Here is an 18279-nt window from a genome sequence, read left to right as displayed (position 1 = left end):
TAATATGAATGTTTCATCCCGACATTTTTTTTTGTATAAAATGACAGGGTCAATCAGACCAGATGGACGACATCGATAAGTTAATCGATATTACTACTATCACTGATATGTCGCGGCCAACTTAATGCAACAGTCCTATGTGTTCGCAGCCAACTTTGCGCGCAAAACAGCTGTTTGCGTGGTGAATACGAATCGGCGATACTGTTTCACATTCGTAAAATGGCGTCGGAGGTAGCGGTTGAACAACAAGACCAAGAACTTGTAAGTGTACAAACAGAATTGTTGAACCAATTGGATACATACATATACGCTAACTACTAAATGACATACACGCCCTAATCTTGTGCAAAATGCTGTGTGTAAATGCAAGAGCGCAACAATAAACTTGGAAGTTGCGTGCGTGTTTTCAACTGTGCGTGTGTGTGGGTGTGCGTACACTTGTGTGAATGTGTGTCGTGTGTGAACGTGTAGAGCGTGTGTTGCAATGTGTTCCATACAAATCTGTTGCGGTATTTATCAATTGCAAAAATAATGTGATTTTTCCTAAAACTATGTACGCACGTGCTATTCGCATATATAAATCATAACAACATGCCCAACAGTACAACGCAAACGAAATAAATTCCTATACACTTGCCCACTGTGCTTATGGTGCTATCAGACAATAACAACACAACCAACAACAAAAAAAAAAAAAAAAAAAAAACAAAAACAACTGGCATGGGGAAGTGGAAGCTAGTGTGTATGCGTGTATGCCTGTATAAGCGTTTGTGTGTATGCGTGTGTGTGGTTTGTATTGCTTTGCGTTGTGTAGCAAGTGGTTGCAATAACAATAACAACAAACGCCACACGTTCATGCCATCGCGCTTGCTCTCACACTCTGCTACAACTACATAGACAATCAGTGCTGCGCGTTGCTGTTTAATTTCTCGCTCGCGCTGCATTTAGTAGGGAAAGTGATTTCCGTTGGCTGGTTTTCTTGTCGCTGCTGCATTTTACAGTGGGCTGTTAAGCCAAAAGTGTTCACAAAACCCGTTTACAGTAGGGTAAAAAATGTGTAGAAACATATTTGAGAGATCTTTGGTCTCTTTGCTGACTTGTTCTCCCTCTCTGCCTCCCTCTTTCTCTCTCTCCCTTACTTTCTTTCAACTGTGCCAACTTATTGCTCAAATTAGACTTCCTCCAGCTGACGCAAAGTTCATTGTTTGCTTAATCGCAGCAGCGACGAGCAGTGAGGCGCCAGTTACTGTGGCTGGAATGGCCAGTGTTGCTGACCTTGCAGGGAGCTGCTTGAAATTCCGATATTCACGATATTCACGCCACACACACACACAAACACACACAAACGCACACGAATGCACACTCTTTCTCACACACGCTCTACCTGGTCCAGGGGCAGACAAATTTTGGTGTATTATTGATGCGCATTTGTTTATTTATTATTTACTTATTTTGCGAGGGCGCCAGCGCGTCCATTTCGGTTCAGTTCCCTTGAAGTGCCTCCAAATTGATTCCATTTCGTTAGAATTTCTTTGGGTTGTCTGTAAATCTGTCCAATTTCAAAGTAAAATCTTTGCATTTTGCTACGCAATTCCCCCACTTATTTCGCGAATTTGTTTAGAGCGCATTTCATTCATTCATTTTCATTTATTCTCTATTCAATTTGTTTATCCGCTCGTTTGTATACCCTACCCCATTCTCGTATATGCATTCGAGTATAAACTCTTTTCCCCGAAATCAATCTTCAAACTTGATTTGATATCTATTCGTTTGTTTTTTATACACAAACATTCACATCACATCCACACACACACATGCATATCTTCACTGTTATTTATTTATATAAAAAGCCCAATTGGAGCAATTAGCGGAGTGAACAGAACAGAGCCTATGCAAATGGATTGCTTACGCTTGATATTCCAGTGTCCAAACACATCGTGTCGTTGTTATAAACTTCTTGTTTCTCTATTGTTGACATGAATATTGTTCATAGAATTCGTCTAAACATCTTGTTTAATGCATAGACTGTGCAAGATCAATTACTCCGAGTGTCCAGATAGTTCGCATTTATATAGATTTGCATTGCGATTTTCACAGCCTTGAGCTATGGAGGTTATTCAAGAAGATTGCTTCAGCCCTGTTAAAGAATATAGATACGTATATATTATTCTATATATATATTCTTGATCAGTTAGAATCTTATCTTGGCAAAAGAAAAACAAGACTGAAGCCATTCATTCATTATATATCGATGAGTTTTTCCAGACAGACCTAAACTTAGCGACCGACCTCATCAATGAGATAATGAATTCGATTCGAATTGCAGAGCTTCAGTGGTCTTGGAGAAAGACTGATAATGAACATTGCAATTATTATTACAAGAATAATTATATTACAGTGCCTGCCGCGACTAGGTGTCCATGTTGCCGAGCTTCATTTGCCCACTGATGACCACTAAATCGATATATTAACAGGTTTACTACGTTGTAGATTAGCCTAAAGGATCTTCATCATTAGAGCTTGTCAAGTTCGATGTGCATGTGATCGACTGGGCTACGTCCTGCAGCAGTTGGGAAATTTTCTGGCATCTTGTGGTACGCTATGCTACATTTATTGCAGAGGCTGTCGTCCTTTCGGTCTGGTCTGTAGGCGGCAAATGAAAAATCTTCTATTTTACGCAATAAATATATTGATAATGAGGCAGGTGCATTGTCAGTCAGACCAGTGGGCTTCACTGCAATTGCTGTCTCACACCTTGGATTAATTATTACGCAATAGCTTTCATGCTGGAGTAACGTGCTCCAGGTCCCAGTTGTTCCGTTGTAATAACTTTTCAACGAAAACACAGACTCCTTTCCAAGCATTTTCCTTTACACATTTGCTCCATTGGAATCCCCACATTGACTACCAATAGTTTCTGCCAGGTCTGCCCCGCTTCCATTCAGCTGTCGCAGCAGAAACATGATAATATGATCGTAATGATGCTAATTATTTAACTACCAATCTTTAGTTTGACAACCACAAGGTTGATGTATATATATATATATATATATATATATATTGATTCATATTCGCATTCATATTTATGTACGTGTTTTTCTATTTCGCAATTTGTGTCTATTTTGTGTTCATAATTGACTTCGCTTGAGTTGCAATTGTATCGCTGAGGCTCGATGCATAAATCGAATTGTTCATAAAAAAACGCTAGACAGCAGCAAACTATTTACATATATAAATGAGTGTGTGTGTGTGTGTGTGAGTGTGTGTAGTTATGAAATATTATTTGCCATTGCAGTTGAGTTGCATTTGCTTGTTGTTTATCCTTGTGCACGGACTCTGAACCCCAAATGCAGCCACACAATGGGGCAGCCAGAAAAAGTACAATAACCTTTTTGGCACCCAGCGTGAGGGTGTGCGCCACTAAGGGTGCCAGTTGGGCTGCGGGCGGGGGTAGTTTGAGTCGTAATGCTCGTTTTATTTAATGTCTACCCATTTAAAGTGGCTGAATGGGAGTATATTAGTTAATTTTTAAGGGAGCGTAAAGTCTGCACTACTTCTTTGTTATTTTGCAATAATGAAAATCGATAAATATCGAATTTTATTTGCAGCGTCATATTTTATGATCCAGAGAAAAACAGTTTGATTAGTGATCTGTCTTCACAATAAAACTATAGTAGGTAAAAAGTAGAGGGTATGTTTTAGTCGATCAATGTCAGTTTCGTTCACATATCACGAGCAAGCTGTGCTTTCTGACCGATCGACTGGCTGACTGACGAACGGATTAGTCACTTATATTGCAGCGAGATTAAGGGTATTTTTCAGTCGGCTAATCCAAGCTCACTCGGCTTAGCACGTTGCTGTAACTGTTAATCATTTGCTGGACTTTGGCTGATTGATTGGTTGACTGACTGACCAATACACTAAATGATTGACTTAGTGACTGAATGACTGATAGATCGACGAACTGATTGATTGTTTGACTAGCTGTCTGAGCAGTTAAGTGAGTAATTAATTTATTGAATAAGCGATTGATTGACTGATAAATTGACTGAGTATTAAAATTTACTGACTGATGGATCAGTAGATAGACTGAGTGATAAAATGATGTATTGATTGACTGACTGAATGAGTGACTGACTGACTGAGCCATTGAGTGATTGATTCATGGATTGGTTGAGGGACAAACTAAATAATTGAGTTACTCGTTCCCAGATCAGTTAACGAACCAGTTCAGTTAATCATTAACAATCATTCATGAACTAGAGTTCCGAGCTTCTGTTCGCGAAATCTTTAATTTGAAGCGAACTGTATTTGGAGTGCATATGCCCCTTTTTGGTGTGAACCAGGGTATCAAAATGAAAATGCGATGTGCAACAAACGCTCTCGCTCACATACATATATGTATTGTAATGTATGCATGTATGTGTGTGTATGTATGTATATAAGTATGAGCATATGCATGTGTGTAGTTGAAAAATGGGTCAGCGCGCTGCGGTCTGTCGCTATCACTAGCAAATGGACACACATACATGCAATGGCAACAACAATGCCAGACACACACGCGCACACACACACACAGAGTAGGCAACGAAATAGAGCAACAACCACCCGACAAAGACCTCTCGTTGCGATTTGGTGCCTAAAAACCCCAAACCGAAAAAAGACCAAAAAAAACCCATTCCGGGACTTTTTCACTCTTTAGAAAGAGGAGAACGACGGGGGGATGGGTGGGTGGTTGTGGGATGCTTAAGATGATGCGCTCAGCGCTTCGCTCCTATCGCCCAGAGCTTAAATGCCTAGTCATTCCAGCTAGGCGAAGTATTCAAAAATAAACAAGCGAAAATAACAGCAAAAAATAACAAAAATATAAAATGCAAATTAACGGCTATCGACAACGAATGCCGTAATACTCTATAAGCTTAAGGCAGAATTTTTTGATTTATTTTTCAGAATTCATTTGAAAATCGCTAGAAAATATATACAGTAGGGAGCAAAAGTGTTTCCATAGTTGACACTTTCAACTTTGTGAGTCGATAATTTCTAAACGAATGAAGCAAATCAAAAAAACTTTTTTTTCCAATAATATGTATTTAATTCTTAACAAATTGCCGTATATAACAAAAACAGAAGTTAATCAGTAAAATATTCAAACGAAGAAAACTGAAACAAAACGCATGTGTACAATTTTGCACCTTCAGTGAAAAAAATTAAATATGATTCTAAATCAATATTTTGTCCACAGGCCCTTATTAGCTATTACATTTTTTATTCAGTTTGGCATACTCTCGACCAACTTTTCTATGGTTTCCTTTGGAACTCGGTTCCACTTCAGTTCTACACGCTTCCAAAGATCGTCTAGGTTGGATGGCATTGATTGATATTGCCCGAGCCGTCGCTTCACGATTGACCACAGGTTCTCAATCGGATTGAGTTCGGGACTTTTAGCTGGCCACTCCATCAGCATAAAATCTTGGTTTTGTAACCATTCGCGGACAGTTTTGGCAGTGTGCGTCGGATCCCCATCTTGATGAAAAATGATTTCCTTTACGGGGTATGCACACTTGTCCAGAAAATTGGGTAGACAGGTTTTCAAAATATTGAGATGGTCTTCTTTTAACATTATACCATCAATTTTATGCAATGGTCCAATGTGCCACCAAGTAAAGCATCCCCAAACTTTGACATTGCCTCCTCCATGCTAAACGGTTTACTTCACATGGTGTTTTTGAAGCTTTTCCCCGGACCTGTGCCAATAGTATTGCGTGCCATTTGATTGAAAACGGTTGAACTTGGATTCATCCGACCAGATAAAACGTTTCCAATCATCTACAGTCCAGTTCTTGTGTTCCCGGGCGAATTTCAATCGACCCTTGACATTCTTCTCGGATAGAGCTGGTTTATTTTTGTTCACATTTGTCACATATCCAACCTTAGCTAGTGCTCTTCTAGCCACCCGCTGACTCACGTCTTTCCCTATGTCCATAGATGCCTTCTTCGGTGTTAGGAACTTATCAGTTCCCATTAGTCTGGCGTCAGAGTCCTTTAAGAGTCGTTTGCGGCCTTTAATAGTGTTTTTGGATGTACCATTGCGTCTTTTCTGGACTTCGGACACCGCTGAATGAAAAATATTAAGCTGATCTGAAGTACTACGAGTCGAACAGCCACTTTCAGTTAGGCTAATAATACTATTTTCGACATCTGACGAACGCTTCTTCATTTTTTCGCGGTACTTTGTAGACTAATTGCTAAAATTAACAAATCTACTTCAAATAATAAGAAACACGTGGATTTCTGGATCATAAAAGTGTAGAATGCATAAATAAAACATATAAGGGTAAAACTGCATGTGTATTGCCGATAAGAGAATTAAGAAATCAAACCAAAGTAAGAATATCGGAAGGTGCAAAATTGTACACATGCGTGTTGTTTCAGTTTTCTTTGTTTGAATATTTTACTGATTATTTTTTGTTTTTGTTATATACGGCAATTTGTTAAGAATTAAATACATATTATTGGAAAAAAAAGTTTTTTTGATTTGCTTCATTCGTTTAGAAATTATCGACTCACAAAGTTGAAAGTGTCAACTATGGAAACACTTTTGCTCCCTACTGTATGTCTAACAAATAAATATGATTGGCTTATAAATCGAACCACTAAATCGCACTCCCTTTCAATATGTGTGCTCTATAAAATGTATTCGAATCCATAGCGAATGGACTTTGTTGTGTCAGAGTATCACAGCAAATGGAAGCGAACCCTTTCAATATATTATACAAAATTGTTCTATCGCTAAAGCGCACAATGCATGCCTACTATAGAGCCCTATATTTATAGAGCTTTCTGATTTACATACATATATACGCATATTTGTTTTGTATATATATATATATACATATTTATATATACAATATATTCATGAGTTATTGCGTTGTACTTTCCTATCGGAGTCAAAATATTTTCGCTCTTTGTCAAATTTATATATATATATATATATATATATATATATATATATATATATATATATATATATATATATATATATATATATATATATATATATATATATATATATATTGTTTAAAATTCGTTGCCCCCTTTATAAGTTTTTTTGTTCAAGAGTAAATAGGTTCGATACTAGAATTGCTTCTCTCTCAAGATCTATAACGAACTTAAATCAATATATCTACATATATTATAGATTTTGTAAAGTCTAAGCACATATTGGGATCAACTTTTGTTAAATTTCACCATCAATTGCGAATAATCAGAGGAAAAAACTTTTCTTTCTGTGTCTTGTATCTTGATTAATCAGATTCGTTTGCCATTCTTGAGCCTCTCAATCAATTTCCTTCAAAAATAATTTGGAATATTTAAAAAATAAAAATTAAAAAATTCATTGAATGTACTACAACAATTGGTCCGAGCAGTGCCGGGCAACAGTCGCTATTATTAATATATTGATGAAGGTTGAAAGCAGTAAAAATGTATTGCATTTAAACTTGAATTTTTCATTGACTTTTAATCTAACTGACCGAAACCAGTTTTAAATAATTGAAATATAAATTTATTGACGGCTTCAAGAAATACCAATCATAGTTTGTGGCAAATAAGAGGAATTTGAGGCTGAGTCATGCTCAAAATAATAATTTTCTATTTTGATTACTTTTTATAGGACTTGTATTTCGAGATTATTGAAGCTAATTGGAACAAAGCTCTTTGAGTAGAGCTTTCTAACTGGATTGAAAGCTTTTGCCATATTTTGTTTTGATTAAAAGTGGAAAAATTAGTTCTGATGCAAATGGCAATTGGGCCAGTTGCATTGATTTATTTCAGCTATTGCTGTTCCATTCCATTTCGTTCCGTTTTATTTATGCGTTGATAGGGCAGCTATTCCATGTCATTTCATTTATGCATAACAATTGAGAGCAACTGAATTTCTAGCATTATATTTTTGCCTATGTTGTTATTGTTGTTGTTGCTGCTGCTGCTGTTGCTGTTGCTGCCGTTGCTTGCGTATTTCTTCCAATCGCAGGTTGTTGAACTCCATATGTGACCGACCGCCCGAGTGGCTTGAGGCCCTCAAGACTTTGAGGCCCTCGTCAGCTGCCGCTGCTGTTGCTGTTGCCGCTGCTGCTGCTGCTGCTTCCTCAACGCTTTCTTCTTCTAATTTTTCTTCTTCTTCTGCATGAGCGCTTTATCGTTGTTGATTTGGTCGCTGTTTATACCCTTATATATAGTATTAATATATTACAAAATATGCAATGGTCTTAGCGCATTCTGTTTATTCTAAATATGGTTAATACGATTTAGCCATATGTTGAGTGTTTTGCTTGATAAATATCTAATAAAATGTAAATTTTCAAGTAAAAATTATTAACTTATATGAAGTTAATGAAATTCAATAAAATTAATTATTGTATATTCAATTAAATTGTTTTTTATATCTAGCTTAATTTTTCAACATTTTATTTTGTATAAATTAATTATATAGAACTTTATTAGAATTAAAATTATATTAAAATCTTAATTAAAATAATAACTTTCTTAGATTTTTTTAAATTAAATTAAATTTACACTAAATTTAGTTGGTTTTTAATTTAATTAAATATTTTTTAAAGTTATTCCTTTTTTATTTCTTAAAAATAGTTTAATTTTTTTTAATTCTATGTTTATGAAATTGTTTTCACAGTTTCTTACAAGTATAGAGTATTTAAAAGCTGCCATTACATTTTTTTATGTATATATTTTTTATGCCTAGATTCGCTCGCGCAGCAAAGTTCAGTTCATCTGTGTTCTTAGGACTCGCTGTTAACACTCATGTTGCTTTTGCTGCTGTTGTTATTGTTTACAGTGCAGTAATGTTTTCCGCTTCTTATGGCTCTCTGTTAACGCGTTTGTTGTTTTTGTAGCTGCTGTTATTAATATTATGCTGTTATTTCTAACAGCGGCGCCATTGTCTGACACCTGATTTCCGCTGCTGCCGCTGTTACTGTTGTCATCTGGCATCTCTTATCCATTGTGTCGTGCTCAAGTCTTCGTTGCAATATTTTCAATTGCATTTTGTATGTGATTACTTTGGGGTCATCCACTGAGCGCAGAGACATTCACGTGTCCCACCATCTTCCTCATCGCGTCTTCTTTATGATATATGTATGTATGTACATATGTATTGTATGTACATACATATGTGTAGCGCTTTCCAAATGGCCTCGGGGCAGGCTTTCAAAAAATTGTTGCAAAAAACGTTGTTAAAACCAAGTTGAAAGAACTCTAATAGAGCGTTGATAATATCGCCGGACAGACCTTGCTTCTAGTCAATGGCGTTGTTGTTGTTGTCGCTAAGGTTTTTTACTCTGCCTTTTTGATTGGTTTGACCGATTTACATTGTGAAAAGAAATGAGTTTTTTATTATTATTTTTTCTCATTTGCTGCTCATCTAACTTCAAATACACACATACATACACATTTGTAAGTATTTATATATGTCTGTGTGCCTACAGAGAAGAGCTTTTATTTTTGTATTTCGCCCTACATTTGGTCCGTCCGGCCAGCATTCAGTGTGTCTATTTTTTGCCATTTCTGATAATTAAAAAGCAACATTTGCCCTTACTGCTGCTGCGGCTACCGCAGCTGCTTCTGATGCCGCTATTATTACTAGTATTGTTGCTTAGCTTTAGCCTGTACGCTGGCAGCTTGCCCAAAGCTTACAAATAACTGTGATTGCTATGCACACACAAAGCCATTGGCTGAGCTTTTTGTGTGTTTCAAATTCTTTAAAACTGCAACTGTTATATGTTAAGGAAAAAGGATATCGGCGAATTCGGTCAACTGCGCAAAGCTTTGGCTCGTCTGATCCCCAATTAGCTTGCCTTGCATTCCGCAGAGTACAGCGTTAACTCTCTTCAGCTCTCTCTCTTAAAGCGAATTCCTGTACACATATATATGCATATACATGTGTATGTGTATGTGTGTGGATGTGGATGTGCATGTGCAGTGTAAGCACTTGCATAACACTCTTAAGCAGATTTAGTCCAGTGGGGTCGAGAAAGCCGAATGCTTTGCTGGTCACGTTTTAGCGCAACGGCGACATTTCGGTCATAAAATGTCACATCATCGTGAAGTTACAGTGGCCTCTCCAATTGCGCAACAGCGCCGGTTTCACAGTAGCGTCCAACTAATCCCATTCGGATCACTTTCTATGTGGGTTGCTTCAAAGAGGATGCTGTCGCCCCCCCAAAATGCCATGCCCTCTGCTGTTGTCTTTGTTGATCGAACTTGTTTTTGGGCTTTGGTTCCAGGGCTGGAAAACAAAAGCAGAAGAAAAAAATTAAATACAGACATAAATTTTGTGATTTCTTTTTGATGCGGATTTCTGGTTATACGTACACATATACATACATATGTATGCATGTGTACGTGTATGTAAATATTAAATTTCTTAAATATATATAAAAATATATTTATTCGCGCTGGCCTCAGCAACAATAAAAAATAAACATTAAAAAGAAAGTTTTTAACTTGATATATGCATGCAGCAGTGGCAGTGGCGGCAGCAGCAGCGGCGAGGGACACGGCGGCGGCGACGCGTGATGCCGCAGCTATTGTCTAGTGTCAATGTCACGTCCTCCCCTTTGTGTGCTTTAAGCTGGCGTTTTGTTTAAATAATCGATGCGACTATAAGAAAGCGTAATAATAATAACAACAAAAATCATGCGTAAATGGTAGAAAACAAATCCGAATCACCGCAGCGAACCAGACCAGACTGAGACAACAACAACAACAATAGGCAGCTGCTAGAGGCGAGTGAAATTTTTCTCCGGCGAAATTTCTTAACACTTTCATAAGAAGTCATAAAATAAAGCGTCCGACGAACAAGAAAGAGCGAGAAAGAGAGATTCATAAATTATATTAAGCACAAAAGCTGCCCAGCGAGCCGTACGCTTGACTTTTGACTTGTCAAATGCGCACTTCATTTCGCGCAAATGAGCTCTTATTTTGCTTTAATACTAATTTTCTTTGTGGTGGTGCAGCGCGTGTAAGTGTGAGGGAAGCATTTAAGCTAATAACAGCGCACTGTTAACTAACAGGGGCACTATTGATCCTTAGCTTAACATTTGTTAACTTTTCTCTTTTTCTCTCTCTCTCTATCTATCTGATCTACTCTGTTACTGGCTGACATTGAACTGTGTCAGTGGCAGCAGCAGCATGTAATGGGGCGGGCTGCCGCGTCGGCGCGCGCTCTTTCGCTGTGCTAGGGTTCTGCTACTGCTGCTGCTGCGCGGTGCGCTCTGTTTGCGTTGGCTCTGTCGTGTGGTGCGCTGCGCTGCGTTGTTAGCTCTGCCTGCCTGCTGCCTGTTGCCCGTTTCATTGTTTGTTGCTTGTTGGCGGACAACTTTGCTGCTGCCTGCTGCTGGCCACATCAGTCGTCGTCGTCGTCGCGGCCGCGTCGCGTTGATCATCTTGTCTCTTTGCCGTTGCTAAACGCACGCGTGCGTTTGTTTTCGTTTTTTTTTTATTCCTTTTTTCCTTGTTATATTCTGGATGGAAAAAACTGCAATCAATAAATATTAATCAGCATTTATTGTGCTTAAGGTTAATCAATAATTTGCTTAAGTTCATCGGCATTGATAAATGTGATTAGATATTGTTTCGTGTGAAAAGTGTTCAATAAATGAAATCGTGTTTAACAAAATGCATCCATCGCAGCAGAGCAAGGATAAACACGGAGCAGACTACGATTATGCTTATGCCAAAGAGAGCAGCTGCCATCGCCGTCTCTTTGTGTGCATAGCCAAGGTGTTTATTCATTTTTCGACTGGGACTCTTACTAAAGCTCTACTAGAACTGTGAAATCCAATATTTTACTCTTACAATTTCAGAGCATGCAATTATGTTCTGTCTTTCACTGTCTTTATTTAGTTAAATTACATTTCTATTGCTTGCGCGGTCGTCTTCGTGCTTGAATTTAAGTATTTATGGCTATTTTTGTTGTACTGCTAATTATAAATCAAAGCTTTGTCTTGATTAGACATTACGCATTATTCTGCGCTTGGCAAGTTGACTGAGGACAGGCTATTAAACCTTTTTTTGCTTTGACACCCATTGTCCTCTCGTTCGTGTACACAGCTACATGACTAGCGAGCCTTGTGGTGTTTGTCAGTCTCTTTGACTTTGACTTTAGCCTGTCTTGTGCTTTGCTCGCTCCCATCACTTGCAGTTGCAGTTGCCAGGCATGTTTTTGTTGTTGTTGCTTTTTATTTTTTGCTTGCTTTTGTTGCGCTATTAATAGACGCGCTTCATTAGTTTTGCCTTTAGCTTTGCGTGTGTACTCTTTGCTCTCTAGCTCAGCTTGACTCAACTGTCAGATGCAAACCTGACGCTGACTTTCAGTTTGATTTTCAGTTGCCTCTGCTACCTTTATCTATTCTTCTTTAGAATGATGTTCATGCGTATATATATGTGTATATGACTGTCTGTATGTGTGTTAAGTAAATGGCGCAGTGACGCCCTGAGAGCTATTAGCTCAATGCTTGTGAAAGCTGTGTTGTATGCTGGGAAGCAAGTTTATTTATATACATATGTATGTACATATGTACCTATATGTATCTTCATCTTAATACACTGTTCACTCACTCTGAATATGTGAGTATTTGTTTAATGCTTTTTGCTTCGTGATTAACAAAAAATGCTAGACTGCCTTGGGCTTTGGAACATTTATTTTAGTTTATTGAAGATTAGATACTTGGCATACACATATTTTACTAGAGATTTTGGACTCACATAGTACATTGTAAACCAAGCATTGCCAGTCGTTGCTTTGGAATAATTGTCTTAATATACCTTACACAACATGATTCTTATACGAAGCAGAGTAATCACACAACTCAACATGATTTAGTGACTAAGAAGGTAATGGTTTTTTGATTCTAAATTTGAATAAGCCCAGGGCATTAGCTTTCTGAATCATCAGGTTTAAATTTCTTTCCAAAATTTTTTTCTGTACCTCGAAGTAAATATCACCTCGACAGCCTCGGTTACATTTGGAAAAATCTTTCTTTGTCTCCGAGACATCCTCTGTTTACTTTTAGATATGAATAGGAAAAATAACGGACGGAGAACTCATTTTTTCTTTTATAGGTTGAAGTATTTGAAATAACCTAGTGTGATAAGGCAATTCAAGCTTTAGATTGGAATTTAACAGGTCACCAAAGGTCGAATAATTATAGTCTTCTGGTCGATGAGCTTTATTTCGATGGTATTATTTGCAATAAGAAGTTTCATATCGATATTTGTATTGAGGTTGCATTGGAAATATCGCGAACGATTCGTGCCGTCACTCAATTGATGCTATTGTGAACCAATTTTTTGAAGGGAATAAATTGAAAGAAAGGAAATGAGTTTGACGTTCATTAGCCATGTCTCTGTCAAAGGCAACGAATGCGCAGAATTGCAAAAATTGGGAAGATTCGGATATTCCGATTCTCTGCCAGACATGCTTAGGCGACAATCCGTATGTGCGGATGATTAAGGAGCGCTACGGCAAGGAGTGCAAAGTCTGTAGCAGACCGTTCACTGTATTTCGCTGGTGTCCGGGTCTGAGGATGCGTTTCAAAAAGACGGAAATATGCCCGACGTGCGCCCGTTTGAAGAACGTGTGCCAGACGTGCGTGCTGGATCTAGATCACGGCCTGCCGGTTCAGGTGCTCGACTCAATTCTCAAAGGGGACAACAACAACGTGCCGCAGAGAGAAACCAGAAGTCAGAATGTGCGTGACGTGTTCCAGGGTAGCGCTGCATCCCATGCCTTGGCGCCCACTGAAACTCTGACCAAGTTGTCACGCATGGCGCCCTACTATAAACGGAATAGGCCGCGCATCTGTTCGTTTTGGGCGAGGGGCGAGTGCAAGCGCGGGCAGGAGTGTCCCTATCGTCACGAGAAGCCACACGACCCGGATGATCCGCTCTGCGAACAGAATATCAAGGATCGCTACTATGGCCGCAAGGATCCTGTCGCTGAGAAGTTATTGCAGCGCGTCGGCTATCTGCCCAAGCTGGAAGCGCCAGAGGATCAAAATGTCTGCACCCTCTACGTGGGCAACTTGACCGAGAAGATTACCGAGCCGGAGCTACGCAATGTGTTCTATCAATATGGCGATATACGTTCCGTTACGCTGGTGCCGCGCCAGAGCTGCGCCTTTGTCCAATATACCAAGCGCTCTGCCGCCGAGCTGGCCGCTGATCGTACCTTCAATAAGCTGATGCTAAAAGGACGCAAGATCAGCATCAGCTGGGCCCACTCGCAGCCCAAGAACGCTTCCAGGACAGATCGACGCTTAGCTATGCCCGGTGGGCCAAATGGTTATAACCAACTCGACCAAGAGGAAATCAACATCATGCCTGCCGGCCTGAAACTGGATGAGCTGCCCCCAACTCTCGTACCGGCTAAAGTATATCAGCAATACGCTCCGAGATGAATCTCGTTGACCATCCAAGCAATTCGCACATTTCTCAACACAGCAAGAGAAACTTCAGTAATTTTATTTCTTAATAAATTAATAACAAATCGATTGAATTTTAGTTCCATTCGTGAACAAATAACTGATTCGACTTTTGCATACTGCTTCCTTCTTATGACAGTTCCTGCTAGGAGAGGACCTAGTATTTACCCAAGCGAATCGCATGGAATAACTGAAATGTTAGCTATATGCTGTTATGCCCAGTGCGGGTATCTTCTAGTCGGGCACTTTCGATTTTATATCTGGTAGTTGCAAGGGAAGGGTCCATCAATCAAACTGTGCATCTAATATTTTCTACATTATTCGAAGAATGCAAAAAAAACCCATTTTTTCTGCCTCGAATTGCTATTGATATGGAAATTAGCAAAGCGACTGTGACTGGGTCTCGACTCGGAGCATTAGTGCTCCAGTGGGGCTCTGCTCACATTCAATCTGCACGCGACTGCGCACACAGCGGAAGCGCATTAAATGTGCTTTCAGTCGCATATTTTTGAAAGCTATGCAAAAGAGTTTTGATACCTCCCGAGCCCCCTCAGCATACTTCGTCGGTCACGCATGCCATGCGGCAGCCGGCATCCATTTCCGCTTGCTGGAAAAGCCAGTGGAAAATGTCTGGCAAATGGCCGACACTTCTCGCAGCGGAAGTTTCGGCAATCTGCCAGTAATATCCTGCATCCTGGCTCATGGCTCTGGCCAAACAAATTGCTCTCCAAACAAATAGGAATCCAATAGGAGCACATTCCAATAGGAAGGGGAATCCAATGAGTTTGTGTGTGTGTCCAGTAGAAGATTGCTTTTCAGATTGGCTGCTGGGAAATTGGAAAAGGAAAATGTTTCGAGGCAAAACGAATTGTTTTTCGCTCAGAAAAGAGCTGAGACATTACTTTCGACCAACTAAATATACAGTTTTCAAACATTCAACGGAATTTTGTTTGTCGAACATATCAGAAAATAATGTGTTTTCCGAGTCTTACGTTAATCATGGTAATTTTCCACTAAACACACGTTCGAAGCCAATCCTTCAGTGAAGAAGAACAAGCGTATGATCACGCAAGCTTAGCCCTAACCCAACTGACTGGCGATCCATTCAGTTGGAACCCTTATATAATTATTGTTTGTTATAATCTGTTGAGCCAACGACGACACACGAAACGGAAGTTGCTGCTCTTCCAATCACGATCATTTTTGCTCACTCGTCCAAATCTATTGTTAACTTGTTTAGCAGCCAGACGATAGGTAAAGAGTTGTGTCGATCTTGGCAATGTATCCAATCCAGCCGTAGCTGGATTCCGCTTAGTTAGACTCTTGAATCCTTGGTTATGTTAAATATGTTGGCGCTCGTATTCCTAGTTTGAGTTATTTACTTTTTTCTCTTTCTCGTTGTCTGTCTTTCGCTCGCTCTCTTCTTAGTCGTCCGCTCTCACTCTTTGCTGCTTTTCCTTTCTCCCTCGCTATCCTCATCATTCTCTTGTTTTATTACTCTCTCGCGCTGCTTTTCTTTTCATCCTTTTCTCTCTCTCTCGCTGCTTTTCTCTTCATCTTTCTCTCTCTCTCTCTCTCTCTCTGACTCCCTCTTTCTCCTTTCCTTTCGCTGGCGACCTCTCTCGTTTTCTATTTCCCTTCCATTTCTCTACACTTTCTGTCTCATATGCCAGTGTACAGGGTATTTGCTAGTCATGCAACAACATTCGCCGACATGCAGCATTTACAGCAGTCACGATTCACTCTCAGATCACAGTCACAGATAGCATTGGTCACAAGATTAGTCACTATTTTCAAAATAAAACGTGTGATCATTGATGATCGATGCTAAAACGTCCGTCAGTCTGTCCGCGTGTGAGTTGGCTTGAGTGTACCGCTAATTGTAATACACTCGTTCCATTAAGCGAAGACCTAACCGTAACTCTGTGTGTGCCTGTGCCAGAAGCGCTTCCATCAAAGCATCAAAGCATTGTAGATGAAGACTAGCTACAGAACTGTCATGCAACAGTGTCTTCGACTTTAATAATCGGTTCTTCGTTCTTGGTATACCCTGTTAGAAATGCAAGCGTGAGGCTGTATGAGTTTGAAGTGTTTCAATTTCTTGTTGTTTTTGCTTATATCTTAGTCTTATGTTTATTTGATAAGATTGCCAAAATCGATAAATGTCAATTTCGATGCTATCGATCTTCAATTATATCGAATATGGTGTTGTTAAAAGGCGCGTCGTCAAGCTTTGACAAAAAAAGAGATTTCTTTATTTTTTATATATTTATGTTGAAATACAGAGTATCTAGCTAGTCGGCGACATCTGTTCACTTTGGTAATCGTGCGCGCTGCATATTGGGATTTACAGTTAGGGAATGTTTCTGCTTCTGGCTGCTTTTCTTGGTCTGAGCTCTTACTTTGCATGCGCAGTTATTTATGCCCTGGAAAATCGGAAAATGCTGGAAAAGCGTTTCACTTGTTGCTCTATTAACTTGGCTCGCACAGTTCAGCTCAGCTCAGCTAATGGCCAATAATTTCAGTCATGGCACAAGCACGTTCCGCCTGCTACTCGTCGCAACCGGAAATGCTGTGCTACACACACACACACACACACACACACAGAGGCACACATACACAGACACACCGACAGCCTATATACTCTAAGTCAGCTCATATTTTCGGAAGTTTTTTCTGTTTGCCCTCAAGAAGAGAGAATTTAGATGAAGTGCGAGTGATATACATAGTGTATGTAGCAAGTAGGGCAGTTCTTCACTAGAATCAACTAAAGAATGAGTTTGATCAGGGAAAAGCTAGAAGAACGTCAAATGCCACAGTTAGACTAACTTACTCTAATTAGAGGCTCGAATAGCCGTAGATTCTGAATTCCTTTTAGATACTGTGTCTAATGCTAATCAAGCTATAGCCAGAGATATTCGATATATATTTTATGTGTCTGTAACAATATGTTATGCGTGCTTTGATAGTTGCACGACTGTCAAATACCCAGTAAGTAGTCAAGCCAAAGGCCAAAGCTTAGAGTAGAGTGTTTAATAGAGCATAAGAAAGGCTAGACAAACTAGCTTATAGTATATAAATTTCTTTTTCTTGGGAGGGCGTCTTTCCATGCGTGGGCGTAAGCCTCTATACTTAGTCACCAGGTGTCGCGCGTTCTCGCTCTAGTGAAGCTGGCTGCAAGTGAAAGTCGTTCCAAAAATGCCGTTTCACTGCGTTCGCCTCACATCGAAATAGTCATCGAATGCACACACACACACTGTCAGCCTATGTGGGTGTGTGTGACGTCATACACAAGTTGAGATCGAATTTGATGATGAAATTGATTTCCATTGTAAATTCTGACCTTAGCCAATGTGATGCGGCTGCTTGAATCACTGTGAGCGCAGAGCAGGGGAATTCCTATTTCTGTAGATACCCTATCCTTGTGTAGGGTATTATGGTTGTGTTACTATGCTGGAAAAGGCGTTAGTATCGTTGTATTTTACTTATTCCTTCAGAGCCATTTCTATAGGCCAATTGGTATTATAAATTGACTGAATCGCACTAATATATGGTATATATCGGAATATATATATATTATATATTATATATTATTTATATTATACATTTTATATTATATGTTATATATTATATATTATATATTATATGTTATATATTATATATTATATATTATATATTATATATTATATATTATATATTATAAATAGATTATACTTCTCTTTTCAACTCTCGTCCTTTTATTTCCATTCTCTGACCTCTTCTTTATTACTTATGTATATAT

At 39.0% G+C, this 18279-nt stretch overlaps 1 protein-coding gene and 1 pseudogene across 2 annotated transcripts in view; both read left to right on the top strand.

Annotated features, from left to right (window-relative positions):
- The first annotated feature begins 128 nt into the window (after positions 1-128).
- LOC111592366 (tyrosine-protein phosphatase non-receptor type 9) overlaps positions 129-18279 on the top strand; it is a 45143-nt gene continuing 26992 nt past the window's right edge. The window contains exon 1 of one of the 2 annotated variants that reach the window (XM_023304530.2): positions 129-261. In XM_023304530.2, the coding sequence (XP_023160298.2) occupies positions 220-261 (42 nt within the window). In that variant the 5' untranslated portion in view covers positions 129-219. Of the gene's footprint in view, positions 262-11779; positions 11797-18279 lie in introns of those variants that run through there. The other variant, XM_023304529.2, reaches the window with a different exon arrangement.
- Positions 13228-14512, top strand: LOC111592368 (annotated as a pseudogene).

This window comes from Drosophila hydei, unplaced genomic scaffold, assembly GCF_003285905.1.
Source record: "Drosophila hydei strain 15085-1641.00,03,60 unplaced genomic scaffold, DhydRS2 tig00008150-arrow-arrow-pilon, whole genome shotgun sequence".
NCBI classification, from domain to species: domain Eukaryota; kingdom Metazoa; phylum Arthropoda; class Insecta; order Diptera; family Drosophilidae; genus Drosophila; species Drosophila hydei.
Note: the sequence above shows the minus strand (reverse complement) of the source record. Positions and strands in the feature narration are given on the sequence as shown.